Here is an 18,325-nt window from a genome sequence, read left to right as displayed (position 1 = left end):
GTCCATATGGCCATCGTTTGCGATTCATTAAAACTGGCACACGAGTGTTTACCCTGAGTGGCGCGGCGTGGAGCGGAGGGAGGGGGGAGGGAGGGAGGGAAGGAGGGGAGGGTAAATAAGACTCCCTGACAGATGTAGCCGGCCCGGGGGCGGCTACCACGCAGAGCTTTTCACTCTGGCTGATGTAGCCGGCCTGATCCTGTTACCTGCATTGTCAAACCCACAGTCACGGAGACGAGAGCCGGGCGAGAGAGAGAGAGAGAGAGAGAGAGACAAAGTCCATCCTTCCGAACGACTGTCATTATGAATAACACATTACTCTGCTGTGGTCCAGAAGTCACAATGCCAGCTGTTCAATACATAACACATGTAACAAATGTGACAGTAGGGAATAGGCCTTCAGGGACACTGCTGACGGTTCTGATGGAGGGAGGGGCAGTCATGCTGACACTGTGCGTGCGTGTCTATGTGCGCGCGTGCCTGTGTGTGTCTGTGTCGGTGCTGGCCGCTGGCCGTGCTGCTTGGTGGTGACTAGGGCACACATTCCTGTCTGTCCCACACTCTCTGTATCTCTGTCCCTCCTGTTTATTCCCAGAGCAGAGGGACATATGGGGGACAACAGGGGGTGGGCCAAGCTGGAGCCATGCCTGGTTATTAACTATAATTGCAGACATGGTGGTGGCGTGTACGCTTGTGGATGGAATGTATTCCACACACCACATACCAACACAAATGCATTCACATACATACAATACATTCACTACGGAGATCTTGGTTAGCTCAGTGAGGGAAAGATTGTTGTGTAGATAAACAAGCAAACAGTATCTGCTTTATAGGAAGGTGTTAACTAGCAACCAGGCAGCATGCCCACAGTGTGCTAGAGATAGATAGATAGATAGATAGATAGATAGATAGATAGATAGATAGATAGATAGATAGATAGATAGATAGATAGATAGATAGATAGATAGATAGATAGATAGATAGATAGATAGATAGATAGATAGATAGATAGATAGATAGATAGATAGATAGATAGATAGATAGATAGATAGATAGATAGATAGATAGATAGATAGATAGATAGATAGATAGATAGGCCAGTGTCTGGTGGGCGCTAGCTGTCTCATTAGTGGAGATTATTATTATTGTGAGAGTGGCGTGGCGTGACTCTAACAGCATCCAGAGGATGGCTCAGGGCCTGGTGTCAAGAGGACAGTTTTCCAGCCGGCCTGGTGTGCCATGAGGTTACACATCTGTGACATGGCAGCCAGCGCTGTGCTTTGTCAAAGTGACGGCCTGACTGAGCTCTCTGACAGCACCCACTTACCCCTCCTTTCTCCCCTCTTTCTCCCCCTGAGGGAGACAGACGCTGGGGAGGAATGTGTGGCGGTGGGTCTGTGTTATCTCACCCTCCCTGTCTCATCCTCTCTCTTTCTCTCTCAATCGCTCTCGCTCTCACTTTCTCTCTCAATCTCTCTCTCAATCTCTCTCTCTCTCTCTCTCTCTCTCTCTGTCTTTGTCTTTCCCTCCCACATGCTCTAACTCTTCATTCTAAAACGATTTTATTTTTATGCCCTGTCTCTCCTCTCTCTCTCATCTTCCACCTCCCACCTTGACCCTCCTCCTCCTCTCGCCTTTTTCCACTTATACTATCTTCTCCTTTCATTCCTCCTGTCCCTCCTCCCTTCTCGCCCCCTTCCCTCTCCTCTCCCAGGCGAACCTGCCCCTGCTTCAGAGGGAGCTCCTCCACTGTGCGCGGATGGCCAAGCAGACTCCCGCCCAGTATCTGGCCCAGCATGAGCAGCTGCTGCTGGACGCCAACGCCAGCTCGCCCCTGGACTCCTCTGAGATCATGATGGAGATCAACGAGCATGGCAAGAGGAGGACCCCCGACAGGTACTGACTGACCACCACACACACACACTCAAAATACACACACACACACTCAAAATACACACACTATGCAGACACGTCACATGCCACAGCAGGAAAACAACTTATCACTCCTCTCCCTCCATCTTACAGCAGAAACACAACTGAAAAAAACACACACAGGCTTACACACACAAATAATTGAATTATTTCTGGGTATTTGGAAATGCCAAGCCACAAGGGGGAGGTTATAAATCCTCTGTGCGGGAGGCGGAAGTCTGGGCAGCCCTGATGCCGTTCGGGCAGGGAGGGCGATTCAGGCTGTGCCAGCTGTCTGCGAGGGGAGGAGGAGGAGAGAGGGAGGAGGAGGAGGAGGATAAGTCCAGATGCTGTGGACGTCACGCTATAACCACAGCAGCAGCAGTGGCTCTGTGTCAGCGGCCCCAGTACAGTATGAGGAGATGTCCTCAGTCCAACCCACAGACAATGCCCTCACTGTCCTATACACTTCCCTGCCCTCCCCACAGCAGCCTGCTGCCATATCCGCCCCACACACTGGGCCGTATGGAGGGGCGGGTGGAGACACATCTGGAATTTAAGACAGACAAAACCACAGCAATACTCTCCAACTCTCCATCTCTCTCTCTCCCTCCCTTTATCTCTGGCTTTTCTTTTCTTCTCCTCTCATCTCGTCTCTCCTCTCCTCTCTTCTCTTCTCTTCTCCTCTCCTCTCTTCTTCTCTCCTGTCCTCCTTCAGTCAGCTAGTCAGTAGGTCAGGGATGTGTCCAGATCCTGCTGAACCCCTGCTTGAGCTTATCGTGACGGGGAGGGAGGGAGGGGGAAAGGGAGGGGGAGAGAGAGAGAGAGAGGGTGGAGGAACGGGCAATCCCTCTGTAATCTGCACACCTCCGCCTCCCAAACCCTGGCTTACAGTGTCACGGCGGGCTGGGCCAGCTGTTGCTTTGATTTGTGAGATATTGGTGGCGGGCTAAAGCACTGAGAGAGACAGACACATCCCCCCTCACAGTCTCACCCCACGACCCACAGCCTGCCAGGAGTGGAGAGAGTCTGCAGAGGGGATTCATCACGTAAACAAAGAGGGGACAACTACCCATACACACACACACACAGACTGAGTAATATACACACACGGACTCATAAACAAAAACACACTCGCATCCACATGGCACTGAAATTCCTTTCATTTGCCTTTGATCCCTGGGAAGATAGAGAGCGATTTACCTCCGAATGCCTGGCTGTTTCACCAAGCTAAACAGATTAATATCAACACCGGCGTTTAAACTGTCCAGATGGCTCCCAAAACAGGACCGTCACTGAACATCTGCCAAACACAGACTCACAACAGCACCGTAGGTCTGTGGGAGAGGCTACACTTGCAAGTTAAGAGAGTGAGTTGAGGGATATTAGGATTAAGAGTTTGGATCCCACCTCGAGACACTGAATATACAGAGTGTGTTTTTTTACATATGGCGTACAGCTGTGCACACACTCTGGGGTAGATACTGTCTGAAGTGAACAGTGAGCTTCTCAGTAGGGGGGATTCCTGAAACACCATCAGATTTACTGCTCATGTCTTCTAATAACAACAACAGGTTAGCAGCCCAGTAAATCTAGAATGTCTTAAATATGCGTGTACATCCTGAATATAACACATCTCATTCCTGTTCCCTTGTAACTTCCTCAGTCTGGCATAGTAAAACAATAATGGATTTTCCTCATGTTCTAGGAGATGTTAACAATTATAAAGTGAGTGAAGGTGTCTGATTGGTGGTGACACGTATAAAGGGATTGTAACCGTGTTGACCTGTGCTCTCTTCCTTCAGGACCAAAGACTCAGAGAGAGACGGGCACCACCCAGAGCACCTGGCCAAGCGGCCCTGCACCATCAGCCCCAGCCAGCGCTTCAGCCCCAGCACTGGCCTGCCAGCCCACCCGCCCCCCCAACGGCCTGCCCACGCACCCCCCCCAACGGCCTGTCTCACCCCAACCCCCCTGCCCCCCAACACTACCGGCTGGAGGACATGGCCCTGGCCCACCACTACCGTGACGCCTACCGCCACACAGCAGAGCACCGCGAGGCTCGGGACAGGCACCGGCAGACAGGTGAGAGAGGGAGGGAATGAGAGAAGGGCGAGGGAGGGATGAGGGAGAGAGAGAGAGGACCTCATGGCGTCTCTAAAGAACAATGACAACTTGTGACAGTTTGATGTTAAATTCCCATGGTAATGCATCTATAAAAGCCTATGGTGACACATCCTTGGGTATGTCCCCCTAGGAATCCATATACGTCTTCCCTCGGTTAGAGCCGTAATGGCTCACACTGTATAAGGAAGTGTTAGAGCTCTAATGTCCTGTATGTGGAGGAGACTGGAGCCAGAATGGCTCATATATGGTGATGGTGCCTACGTGCTGAACGCAGGACTGTGTGTTTGTGTTGCAGCTGTGCATGGAGCACGTCAGGAGGAAGTGATCGATCACCGCCTGACAGATCGGGAGTGGGCCGAGGAGTGGAAGCACCTCGATAATGTACGTGTTGCTGGGGTAGGGCTCCCCGGTTTTATCCTAATATCTCCCTAATACCTCCCAAATACCTCCCTAATATCGCCCATCCTACAGAGAAGTGTGTAGTAGAAATCATTTAACCTCTCAGTGCTGTAGATGATATGAAGGGAGGTGGGACGGGGGGAGACAGGGTGCTGCTGACAGATTGAAGAACTGAAACCTCAGCAGAGTTTGCATTTGATGGACAGCTGACCTTAAGGGGTCTGTAGAGGCTTGTGTCCATGTCAGGAATGGACAGCCGAGGCCTCTCTGGCCAGCGTACAAAGACTGGAGCAAGCACTCTGAGCTCCCCTTACCTTTACCAAGGCTGGAACACTCACTCACACACACACACACACACACACACACACACACACACACACACACACACACACACACACACACACACACACACACACACACACACACACACACACACACACACTCAGGCACTAAAAAGGGCCACAGATGGAGCGAGGGACCCAGTAGAGGACAGCTCCAGCTGGGGAGAGCAGCTGAGACAAGGGCTGTAGTCATGGAGGGAACCGGCCTGTGCTGGGCCTCTGCCAAATTAGAAACACTCTACTGAAATAAATATAGCTAACAGAGAGAGGGAGAGAGAGGGGAAGAGAGAGAGAGAGAAGCAGGCGGAGAAAGAAAGCGAGAAGCAGGCGGAGAATGAGAGAGAGAGAGAGAGAGAGAGAAGCAGGCGGAGAGAGAGAGAGAGAGAGAGAAAGAGAGAATATGGAAGGAGGCATATGGAAGGAGGCATTTTGCAGACCGGGGGTTGAAGGAGGCATAGGGCAAAGGCAGAAAGAGAAACAATGTTAAGAGAGTTAGTGAAGAAAAATATCAAGAGGAAGGCAAGGGGAGGAGGTGTGGGTGAAAGGCTTTAGCAGAAAGGGGCTTGGAGGGAGCACAGGGTTTGGAATGAATTGGTTAGGCCTTTTCCATCAGTAGCACAGCTGTTACAGCCATTTTTACTTCACTGCTCTGTATAACCACTCAACCTCATTACACACACACACACACACACACACACACACACACACACACACACACACACACACACACACACACACACACACACACACACACATACTCAGCACCGCTGGCTCTCGCTGCTAAAACGGTGACAGGGTCACACGCTCCTGAGTGCTCCTTAGAAAGTGTTGTTGCACAGCAAGAACTGATTCTAGAGACACTGGATTGCTCCCAAAAAATCACTCAAATTACTATCAATGAAAATGTTCTCATACAATTTGACATCTTGATGAAGGTTAGGCCTGTTTGTGTTTTTCATAGACTAAATTCAGAATGCACACTATACACTACTTCCGAATAAAACCATGCTCCGCCATTCTTTAGCACCACCGAGAGCAGCTGCCTGATGTCAGAGTCTGAACTGAAGGAAAGTAAATCAGAGAGTAGAGCGGCGCTCTGATCATGTCTCCCCCTTCCTCCCTCCTCCTCCCCCCTGCAGCTGCTCAACTGCATCATGGACATGGTGGAGAAGACGCGGCGGTCTCTCACGGTGCTGCGGCGTTGCCAGGAGGCCGACCGTGAGGAGATGAACCACTGGATCCGACGCTACAGCGACGTGGAAGATATGAAAAAAGGTGGGAGCAACGGCCAGCCGCGCCCTCCTCCTCCTCCTGTACCTCTACCTCCTCACAACTCCTCCTCCAACACTCCTAACAACGTCGAGACGCAGCAGCCCATAGGTACTTCCACTGCTGCAGACACCAGCACCAGGCTGTCACTCCTCACTCCACACTGTCACTCAGTCAGCAACTGTTCTGTCTGCTCTGAGGAAAGAGGGGAGCATGCTGGGGGATGAAATGAAATGGTACAAAGAAAAAGGAAGCTCAAGTTTGAGTGTGTTCGTGAGGTTGGGACACATAGGGCTGAATCCTAGCTAGAGATCTATGCATGTAGCTTGGACTTTTGGGTAAACCATGCACTGACGTTAGTGGGAAATCTGTGTAAAATATTGAGTTATTTCCAGTTAGCATTTGGCCCATAAAGTGTGTATGTGTGGAGAGCGTGGTAGACTGACTGATGTTCTGGTCCGGATTGTGTTTCAGAGATTCATAGGGACTTCCTGCACAGACCTGCGTCTGGCTACCTACCTGAGGAGATCTGGAGGAAGGCTGGTGAGTAACCACACGTCCGTCCTTAATGTACTGTCACTGTCCCGACACGGTCACCCTCACCGCCATCGCCACTGCAGATAGCCCTGAAGAGGGCCCTGCCTGTCCTGTTGCCATAGTGACATAAGGACAGGGATGGGATTGGAGAGCCTGTGACTGTCATGTGTGTCATTAGTGCTAAGTGCTTTCCACCTTTAACCTGCTATGAACGGCGACTGCAGTTCAGCTGCAGTGAAAATGTACTAACCAACCTGGCGCTGTCCAGAGCAGCGCATGTAGCAGAGGTGGGACCTGAAGCTTAACTGGGGAGAGGGAGGAGGAGGGATATCCTCTGCTTAGGAGTAGTAAAGCTTAGTTCATTTAATACTGCTTTTCAATGTGACAGCTTTTAACTCATTGTTTTAAGTATACTTGAACCAGCCAGACCAACTGCATCCTAATAACTGTTGGCAATCTGGGACCAAACCCCTTAGTCAGACTAAGGACTGTCACTATCATACGCAGAGCAGACTGATTCAGTTAGATGTAGCAGGGGTGGGTTCGCGTGTTGCAGTGCCTGGGCCTGATATACATGCATATCCCAAGAGGAGTCAGGTATGACGCAGCCTTGGTCCCACTGAGTACCAACACAATTATGCTGCAGTCATATTTAAATTCTGTGGAGGGAAAGATGCTGCTGTCTGTGAGATAATGTGCTGCATTTTCACCAGCAGAAGAACTATTTTAATTTACAGTTGTTTTTCATACAGGTGCTACAAGTATCCCACTCTCCCCAGCACTGAAGCAACTCCAAAACAAGCAGGGTGAGTATGACAGCTCCCATCCCCCCCTAGTGTGTGTGTGTGTGTGTGTGTGTGTGTGTGTGTGTGTGTGTGTGTGTGTGTGTGTGTGTGTGTGTGTGTGTGTGTGTGTGTGTGTGTGTGTGTGTGTGTGTGTGTGTGTGTGTGTGCGCGTGTGCGTGCGAGACCCCTCCTATGGTATTCACTACTGCACCACCTCTGTCCTATTACCACTGCTCCCTCAGCGAACAGCATAACTGCAGTCCATCTCTTTAATTAGAAAAAGACACGTATTCTCTGGTGTCGGTAGGGTTGAGAGACTATGCCGCCTTTGGAAAACAAGATCTGAAGTGTGAAAAAGAAAAACCTGCCGGATCCCTCCGGAATTAAAACGTTAATATTGCTGCCCCCGTGTTTTGCATTAAGTGCTAATTGTCCTAGCATCTGCTCTGCAGGCTCCTTGATAAGAATTAATTACATTTGTAAACTAATCTTAGTGATGCATGCATTAAGCCTGATAATTGAGCAGCAGAGGACTGTACCGATAGTTAGGAAAAGGCATGCACGAATAAGAAGGGGGAAAATGTAGAAATGAAATGATGGATGAAGGTAGAGACGGGCAGGGTGAAAAAAGCAAGGGAAGACTTGTGCGGGAGGTGTTGAGAGGATAAACGGAATACAAACTACTTCTCCAGTTTCTGAGCAGAGGAGACAGACTCACACACACAAAGACACGCACGCACACACACACGTCCTCATAGTCAGCACATACACACGGGACTAGCCGCCCAGCCCCTGTGCCCCAGCCCCAGCTCAGCACAGCAGCCCCAGACAGCTGGACCAGAAAGGGAGCGGAGGGAGAAATATGACAGTTATTTATGACTCCTCTCCGTTACACCAACTGACTGGAAGAATCAGGAAGTGAGAATAGACCACGGTATGGCTCTCACCTCCAGTCTGCCCAGAGGAGGCTCACTCACCTGGGGGACCACCTGACTATGTCTGTGTGTAGAACGGAGGGGAATATAGTAATACAACTTCCCTTCCTTTTGGTTGTACAAGACATTTATTTATCCCATATACTGTGCCAGTTGGCAGTTTGATAGGATATTTTTCATGGCCATAAAATATACATTTGGTGGTTGAACATGAGGATTTAATTAGTTGTATTATGCGGGGCAGCTGTTTTCTTTAGATGGAATTGTGCAAGAGCTAAAGCTAAATGAATCTCGGATGTTGTATTTTGTTCTCCTTGTAACATAACGTAAGAAAATAATGAGAGGGATTGTGATTCCTTCCTAACCAGATAACCACTGTCTTCTAATGAGAACCAGCCTCAGCTTCTATTTCCTTCTAAAAACACTGCCTATTCACTCACGGCTAGAGGATAGGACCTCTACCACAGTTAACCCTTGTTAGCAAAGTTATGCATCAATGATATGGAAACCATTTTCACTCCTCAGTCCTTACGTCTGTTTCACTCAGAATTATTTTCAAATCAAAAGCAGAGAGTCACAGAATAATGGGTTAGCTGGCAAGTTTATGAACAAAGTTTGGAGACATCTGCTGTTGTCAGCGCTGGAAATGATTGTTACCAGACGTCTTTTAATTAATTATTAACAGGCTTCTTTTTCTGACAGAATGTTTTAAATCTTGGATGATGTACATCTGTTTGCCGAGATAAAACAAATGGAGAGCTTAGAGTGCCTCAATAAAGGATGACGGAGTAGGAGCGGTCATGGGGACTGACGCCTCTCTCTCGCTCTCTCGCTCTCTCCACAGAGGAGGCAGTGAACGAGGTTAAGAGGCAGGCCATGTCGGAGCTACAGAAGGCTGTGTCGGACGCTGAGAGGAAGGCCCATGAGATGATCTCCGCTGAGAGGTCCAAGATGGAGAGGGCGCTGGCCGAGGCCAGGAAACAGGCCTCTGAGGATGCACTGACCGTCATCAACCAGCAGGAGGACTCCAGCGAAGTGAGCATCACAGCCTTATCACCCTCCCCATGCCCCCACACTATCCTACACTCTTAAGGTTTCCACACACTAAACATGCATAGAGCTGCATGCGTGCGTGCACATTTTGTTTTGAGCAACGTGGACTATTTTGGTAACATGAATACCTAACCAAGGTTTTCATGTTGTCTTCTCATTTGTTGTGAAAGCAGAAGAAGAGTGTCTTGTCTTGTCTTCCCTTGCTAGCAAGTCGTTTAAACACTGCAAGCTAGCTAACCTTTTAGCAAAGATTTTTTTTATAACTAAACCAAGATAGACCACAGCCTGTCGTTTCAAATGGAAACAAATGAGTCATAGTGGGTAGAACAAGCATGGAGGTGGGCAGAGCCAAGCACAAGCTAGCGAGATCCTATTGGCGCGTTCTAGCATACAGGTGCATATTTCCGTCAGGGAGCGTCTACTCTGTGAAGTGTGCATGTGCAACAACTCAATTCGCCTTTGCACTCCTTCTAAACAACGCAATTATTTCAAACTTTGGCAAAGGGTAAAGTCTACAAAACTTAGTCCACTCTGTTCGTAACAGATTGTAGTTTTGGGAACAGAAACTGTATTGATATTAAGTGTTTCATCGATGAGAAAATGTGCAGAATGTCTGCCAAAATCCATCTCGTTCCATCTCCTCCCACTGCCGGCCACTGGGCTTCCTCTCAATACCATATTTGGAAGTGAGTGTAAACGCCAAGCGGATGCTTCACGTTTATACATCCAGAAAAATATCTGTCTCGTTGTTCAATCTGGGCTTTTAGCTTCCCACATCGCCATGTGAAATAATCAGATTTATAATGAAATTATAAGCCCTGGCCAATATTCTTATACTTGCCTCTGAAACCTACAAAATTATCCCAATTTGATATACCGCTTCAATGTATTCACTCCCATATCAGCTAAAAATAGAATGTCATCATGTTTTGGTCAGAGAGAAAAAGCTCAAATCTCTGTTTTTAACAATAGCCTGGAATCAATAGTTATTACTTCTAAACACAATACATTTTGGTGGGGATTCTAATAAGCCTATAATGTTGTTTGGTTTATTGTTTGAACAGTCGCTGAGATTATACTAACTTATCAATGCTACTTTGATGCATAGCCTATAGATCAAATCAAGGAGCCAAGCAAGCTTCATTGTCTACTGCCCCCATGACTACGCAAGGAATGATACAGCGCGTTACAATTTTCAAGGAGCCACATCTTTTGAGATGAAAAACGACATTGCTACATTCCGCTACGCCCCTTAGGGTCCGTCTCCGTAGACTATAAATAGCCCTTATGAAAAATGGATGCTATCTAGAACCCTAAAAGGGTTCTTCGGCTGTCCCCATTTTTAGGAACCCTTTTTGGTGCCAGGTAGGACCCTTTTGGTTCCCGATAGAACACAGAGGGTTCTACATGGAACCAAAAAGGGTTCTACCTGGAACCAAAAACGGATCTCTTATGGGGACAGCCGAAGAACCCTTTTGGAACCCTTTTTTCCAAGAGTGTACCCCATACCCCACACCCTGTGCCCTGTAACATACCACAGCACAGCAGCAGGCATAGAGAGATACACTCCTCACCCTACTGTCAGTAAACACAGGCACACACTGCTGCACTGCATCACAAAGCACACTGTCACATTCCAAACCTCAAACTCACAATCAATCGTGTCACCTCAACCCACCAACCCACCCGTTTTACATAACAAACTGTCACACAGCTAACTCACTTATTTTAGACCGCACAGTAACACTTCCTCAAAATAGTCCTGTCACACACACCTTCACATGACTTACTGTCACACACACTTCATAACATGCCCCCCCCCATCAACATTCGCTTCTCAGTAACAGCTCATTCACCAGTTCTCTACAAGCCAGAGTCCTCAATGCAATGTGTGTGTGTGTGTGTGTGTATTCGGCCACCCAGACAGATTCTGCACAGATCAACAGATTTTCATGGTGCTTAGAGCAGTGTTTAACCTATCAATTCTCTATCAAAATCCCATATTCTGCACAGAATGTGTATATCTTAAACAGGACACTGTCTGGTTGTGGTGTTAATGAGAGCCACAGCTGGCGGCACCTGGTCAGTGTCAACACCTTGTTTTCATTTCATTATTAAAGAGTGACTCCAGCCGCTTGTCTGAATAACAGCAGCCACAAGCGGATGGTTGGAGCAACAGTGTCAGTGCCAGGACAGGCCAGGAAAGGCAGGACAGGACAGGACAGGCCAGGACAAGACAGGACAGGACAGTCCACATAGTGGTTTGGGGTATTTGTAGCCCCAGACAATAAATGTGGGAATATGTTGCCCAGAACATGAAATAACTCACCTGTTGATAGCATGACAGTATTTGAAAAGTGTTAACAATGATATTTGTATAATAATATAACAGGTTGACGACCAGAGATTTATTTTATCAACTCTATGCCTTCTTCCCACTGTCTCTCCAGAGCTGCTGGAACTGTGGACGCAAGGCCAGTGAGACGTGCAGCGGCTGCAACACAGCGCGCTACTGCGGCTCCTTCTGCCAGCACAAAGACTGGGAGAAGCACCACCACGTCTGTGGCCAGGGTCTGCAGGGCCTCCCCGGGGGCAGCAGTGTTCCTCTGGGCACCCCCTCCTCCAGCGCACCCCCTACACACTCAGAGAGCACCCCCCCTGGTCCACTCTCCCTGCCCGGCCAGACCAGCGGTGGTGGGGGAGGCAGTCTCTCCGGGAGTCCTAAGGAGGCTAGCTCCAGCAGTGCCTCACGCTCCACCACCCCAGCGACCCCTGCACTGCTGGACGCCACCTCTCGCTGACCCCGCCCTGCCACGCCCAGTCACTCCCACTGACGCTACAGTACAGCTGCCATCCATCCTAAACAAACAGAGGAATCTCCATCGATCGCACTGCACCCTTTCCTTCTTCTGTACTGCATCTGTAGTGGTCCTACCGTGAATACTGCACCGTCGACTACTTCTTAGCTACCTGAAGGCCTTGTTTTCTCAACTCCTCAACCTCCCCCCCAAAAAACGTTCTGACTGTCTCTCAGCCGCACAGGCTTTCTCTCTGTCAAACTCGAAACTAGTCAAGGGGTCCACTGTTGTGTTTAGCATGGCTAGGGCTTAATTTACTGAATGCTCAAAATAAACCAATGCAGAGGCAGAACTTCCTCTCTTAAAGTCATATGACAAAAAAAACACCATACTTGGTTATTGAACTCTGATAATGTCGTGTGAAGATAAGCTTTGTTATACGCCAGACCAACACGTGGCCTCAGTAACATAAGCCCAGTCAACGCCTGTGTATGTCGGGGGCTTGCATTGCATGAGACTCGTTATGGTACCACACGTATTGTGAAGAAGAGATATCTAAATTTAGCAGTTGGAGAGGATTTCCCTTTAACGCAGCAGGAGTGGGATGACTCTTAACCCCCAGCATGTGCACTAACAGCCCAGGCCTCTGAGAGATGGATAGATAGATGTGTCTATAGAGCAGGCTCCTCTGTGTACTGGGCCATGGACATGTTCTGACTGAGGTCCCCTACCTAAGAAGCCAGACACCAGTCAGGAAACCCCTCTTCTGATGGAGGAGAGAGGATAAGATACCCTCATGGTGCGATTTATTCCTCAGAAACTCTTCCATAATACGGCTAATTATTTATCCGATGATTCATTTTTGGGCTTTAAGGAAGACAAAGAAAAGTCCAAATATTCTAAACAAATAATAGTGATTAAAAAAAGTTAACTACCTTGCTAGCGAGCCAAGAAAATGACACCGGACTCACCTCTCTGTACCGATGTGAACCCAAATGAATTCAAAGAGGAAGGGAAAAACATGATCCAAACCTTTTTATTACACTGCCAAAGTTACTAAGAGACAAGGAGAAGCACTCATCTTGTAACCAAACGCTAGCAACTTCACCTCCTCAGCAGCAAAGCCCTGGGAGATAAAGGCTGTAGAGCAACAACTCTATCTTGAGTGCACTGTAGCTGGCCTCTGTCAGCCTGAAAATACCCACAGTGATCCACAGAGAGAGAAATCCAGAGCAAACATTTGAAACGCCTGCCACAAAAGACAATTGAAATGGAAGGACGAACCACTGAATAAGACAGTGATTTATGTGAATGGCAACGGAATGGACAAAGAAGCAGCTACTCAAAAAGAAGATGAAAGGCATTGGAACTGCCAAAAACAACCTAAAAAAACTGATGACCTGTCCAAGCAAACATTGTACAGTATGGATAAGACTTTTGTTCCTAATTATGTTTTTTAGCTCTATCAAGAGGATACATTTCAGTGAGTCGTACATTTTCACCCTCCTTTTCCAAAGCATGACAAACAGACTAACGAGCCTCATAAGCGGTGTAGACTCAGTTCTCTTCTCTCTCTCTTTCTACCTCCCCCCCACTTTCCTGTATGTTCCTCCCTAAAACTCTCTCGTCCCTCAGTCAACCCTACCCCCTTTTGGACATAACCTCTGAGCAGATATCTGGGAAGGGATAAAACCTGCTTGTAGATATTCCTTTCTTTGTTTCTCGCTAAAAAAAAATTGTCTCCGTCTCTGGTGTCCACCTGTGCTGCCCTTGTGCGTTTTCAGAAAGAGGGACTTGTCTTCTTTTTAAGTTTGGGCTGAACATTGAAGCAGGCGCAAAGACACTCTAGGAGAGAGAACCCCATGTTGTTCTTATTGTTCAATTTGTTGTATCTTTATCAATGAAAAGAAAATCCTCTTGTAGAATATTTTATATTGCTCGCATTGTAAGACAGTGAGAGGACGGAGGTGCAATATGAAGAGAATTCAGCTACTGAATGAAACCTCAGCAACTACCCATAGGGGTCATATAATATAGATACATATAAATATATTTAAAATAACATCAGTAACTTAATGTGAATGTACATAGTATTTAAAGAGGTCCAAAAATGTGTTTGCCAAATAACAGAAACCTTTAAAGTAATGTACAATGTCCAGAATATGATTTCTTTCCAGTTCATTTTTTAATCAAAGGAATTTTCATTTCTCATAAATCCTTCTTTTCTACCAGATTAGCAAAGTCTGCTGAGTGGGTAATCTCAAAAAGATGTTATGAGGAGGGATGTTGGCAGCGATAGTGGTTTTCTTCTGGAGTCACAGTTCTTATAGTTCCCCCTGTAATTGATGGCAGCATACACCACTGACTCCCTTCAGGAGGAGCCAGCTATAGCTCTCATGACAGGCCCAAGAGGATGGTTTTAAAGAGGAGAAAGAGAGGCTTATCACACATTGATTCTAAAAGCGTCCTAGCATGAGGCTAAATTACTCCACTACTCTGGATATTGGATTTAAAACGCAAGAACTTGTGCCCAAAAAGTTATCTGTGAAACATTGCCATCCATTGGGCTGAAGTGCCACTGCAGTGGGCCACCTTTTCCATTAAAAACCCTGTGGGCTGCCCCCAAAACAAAACCAACACACTGGTCTGGAAGTCTGAAGCTTAACCTACCATGATACTGCCCAATCCTTTCACTGGTTCTTTTTTCTTACCCTGTCCATAGATTCATTTGTGAAGATGCAGTCTCAGTCATTTATCCTCATGTAGGGTTAGGATCCTAGCAAGGCAAGAAGTACTCAGAACCTGGGAGAGTTGGAACAGATGTCTTCACAATCACAGACTAACAAGGAGGAATGACATCTCATACAGTAATGTCATCACAAGCTATAATTGAAGTTAAAGCATCATTAAGTTATAATTACACGCTCAAATGGCTTTCAAACATAGCATTAAATAAGGACTGTACCTGCCATGTTCATATGAATGATATAATAATCCCGAACCAATTGGCCACATAACTCTAAAATGGACCAAACTTGAAGGAGCTTTTGTGTTGTTTTATCTTGTACTGTTAAAAGTATGGTCTGCCAGGCTCTTTCGCATTTAAAACCTATAGAGTGACATATTGACGCAGAAACGATTAGACGTCTATTAGCATTGGCAGTGTGTTTAATTTATCACATATGTACATGATCTATTTTCCTATATGTCAGTATCAAAAAGTAATATATAAATCGTTCAAATGTGATAAGCTGCGAGGTACCCTGCATCTGCGTGTATATGTGTGTCATATGTTATTACCGATGTATTGAAATGACTTCAGCCCGTTTGTGTTTCTAAACTTCTTCAGCCCTCTGCTCTTTAACCCCTACCTGGACATCCCTCCTGTCTCCTGACCCACCACAAGCTACCTCCTGTGACGCTGCAGCACATGACTGGGAGAGGTCACTGAGCTTTGGGAGCAGGGCTGCTAGCAGACATGCAAACTCACACAAACATCAGAGCAAATAGGAAACAAACCGAAAGATCTAATACTGATAACTTTACAATGTGTGTATTTTCGCAGCTCAACTCTGTCAGTCAGAAATAGGGATCAAATGAGGAACACTCAGATGATTTGGATTCTAGACTCTCTACGTACACTACACTGTCCAGGGTTCGGTATACAGTAATTCCTTCCATACCCAAGCTGAACGTTAAACCATTACATGCCATTTGTAGTCCAAAACAAATAAAAGCACAGACCAAAGTATTTCTGCACGGTGGTAGATTTTGAAATTGTGTCGAGTAAGACCAGAAATAAGGAGGCTTGAGGCCAACTATACCTGTTAACCAAAGTGTCTGAAATAAACACATGCTCAAAGCACAAGACAAAAACAAACAACCAACGCATCTGTGAAGGTGGAGATTTGTAGATTATTTATTCAAGCAATCAAAGCGCTTGTTTCTACATATCTAATGCCTCAGATAAGACTACAGAAACATCTCCGGAATGCGTAATGACTGCTTTGAGTTTTCTTCCTAAGCCTTGCTTACAGATGGAATAAATGCATGGTGTGTGTGTGTGTGTGTACTTGTTTTTCTCTTTTCACAGTTTCTCTGTACAAACTACTTGAACCTTCAGAGCTTTAATGAAACATCTCAGTCAGAATAATGGCAGAGAATTCTAAAGATGTAGCAGTGCACTGAGAGGGAAAGACAGAGTGAACTCACCCACCATATTATCCACGACATTACTGTAGGTTTTGATGACATTTCAATACACATTATCCTTTAATGCTCTCTGTGTGCTTTGCTTGTCTGCGAATCAACCCTGAAACACAATAACTCTTTAATTTGTCACAACTTGTGGCAAATACTATTTTTATTGACCAAAAAAAAATTGTGTTTGTAATATCAATCACACCATCTCTCTCTTTCTCTGCTGTCCCTTCTTTTAGCCCATCATTGGGGCACATGTTCTTTGGGCAGGTCTGTACAGGGGTTGATGCTGTTGGACATTTGGCTATGTAAGTTGTCACTGAAAGGACAGCTGAAGTATAGTTAGCATGCTGAGCTCCTGTTCTGTGTGAGCCACTGGAGAGAAGGTTGAACTAATTATCTTTTTTATGACCAGACAAGAGCAACAAGGTTCCTAAAGTGGTATGGGCTCTGAGGAAAGGATTCACATTCTGGACATGGAATAATGGAAGACCAACTGTTTGTGGAGTGTTCTATTTCATTCATGTCCTGTGATGTCATAATGGGGTAATAGGAGGACTGTTCCTGCCTCTGATGTGAAATCTACAACGCCTGGAGGTCTCCACCTCTTATATATAGATAAAGACTGTCATTTATTCACACATACAGACCACTTTATTATTTCTAGGTTTTTAATACGGCATACATGAAGAGGGCAAATTCTGTGTTTTCGATGGCAAATACTAGCATGTTGGCATCAGCCTCTCCCTAACCATTTACCACCAATCTATCAATGGAGTTTCCTGGCTCATCTGATTTCAGTGATTGATTGCCCTGTGAAGCCCGCACTGATACAAAGCTGAGATGGCAAAAGTTGATACAGCTCTTGGTCTCCCCAAGTCATGGTAGGGATGAAAGTGGGTTTTTTTTTTTTTTTTTTACATTATTATTTCAAGACAAACAAAGACTTGGTTTTATATGTGTAGGGAAGCGTTATATACTGTATTGTGCAATACATTATTACAGAAAAAAAAAAGTTTCTGTTCGAAAGGTTGGCGCTTTGAAGAAAAAATTATTTTCCTCTTTAAGAGTCCTATTACCATTCTTTAGATGAAGTGAACTGTGCCAGAATAATTTAATTCTGATTTTTATTTATTTATTGCATGCTTTCCTTCCCTTTTTGCTATTCCCCTTCTTTAACTGTGCGCTATGTTGGATGTGTGAAGCTGTAAACATTCTAATTCAGGTTATCGTCTGTGTTGAGCTATGTAACTGCGTAATTAAAAATGAAATGAAATATCAATCATGTTTCCTGATTTTCTGAATCAAAAATCCTTATTTCAACATCATAATGAAATAGTGCTGCACAGGTAAGTTGGAAAATCATATTTTGGTGCAGTGGTATTCAAAGTCGGCGTCTTGACCGGGAACTGCAGTTGGGTCAACGAAATGTAAATACACTGAACAAAAATATGTGTTTTATGAGCTGAAATAAAAGATCCCAAAAATGTTCCTTATAAGCTTATTTCTCTCAAATTTTGTGCAATTTTATTTACATCCCTGTTAGTGAGCATTTCTCCTTTGCCAAGATAATCCATCCACCTGACAGGTGGTTATATCAAGAAGCTGATTAAACAGCACGATCATTACACAGGTGCACCTTGTGCTGGGGACAATAAAAGGCCACTCTAAAATGTGCAGTTCTGTCACACAAATCAATGCCATAGATGTCTCAAGTTTGCAATTGTGCAGTTGGCATGCTGAATGCAGGAATGTCCACCAGAGCTGTTGCCAAAGAATTTATGTTCATTTCTCTACCATAAGCCGTCTCCAATGTTGTTTTAGAGAATTTGGCGGTAAGTCCAACCGGCCTCACAACCGCAGCCCAGGACCTCTACATCCGGCTTCTTCACCTGTGGGATTGTCTGAGACCAGCCACCTGGGCAGCTGATGAAACTGTGGGTTTGCACAACCAAAGTTTTCTGGAT

General features: G+C 46.1%; 1 protein-coding gene across 1 annotated transcript in view; it reads left to right on the top strand.

The window, feature by feature from the left end:
- Positions 1–17,640, top strand: part of LOC106562167 (protein CBFA2T3) — a 52,829-nt gene extending 35,189 nt beyond the window's left edge. The window contains exons 6-14 of the mRNA XM_045689071.1: positions 1,718–1,899; positions 3,720–3,818; positions 3,851–3,999; positions 4,337–4,422; positions 5,921–6,161; positions 6,525–6,593; positions 7,340–7,393; positions 9,152–9,342; positions 11,811–17,640. Of these exons, the coding sequence (XP_045545027.1) occupies positions 1,718–1,899; positions 3,720–3,818; positions 3,851–3,999; positions 4,337–4,422; positions 5,921–6,161; positions 6,525–6,593; positions 7,340–7,393; positions 9,152–9,342; positions 11,811–12,161 (1,422 nt within the window). The 3' untranslated portion in view covers positions 12,162–17,640. The remainder of the gene's footprint in view (positions 1–1,717; positions 1,900–3,719; positions 3,819–3,850; positions 4,000–4,336; positions 4,423–5,920; positions 6,162–6,524; positions 6,594–7,339; positions 7,394–9,151; positions 9,343–11,810) is intronic.
- Positions 17,641–18,325: the final 685 nt, after the last annotated feature.

The sequence above is a fragment of the Salmo salar genome, chromosome ssa11, assembly GCF_905237065.1.
Source record: "Salmo salar chromosome ssa11, Ssal_v3.1, whole genome shotgun sequence".
Classification (NCBI taxonomy): Eukaryota; Metazoa; Chordata; class Actinopteri; order Salmoniformes; family Salmonidae; genus Salmo; species Salmo salar.
This window is presented reverse-complemented; position numbering and strand designations above follow the sequence as displayed.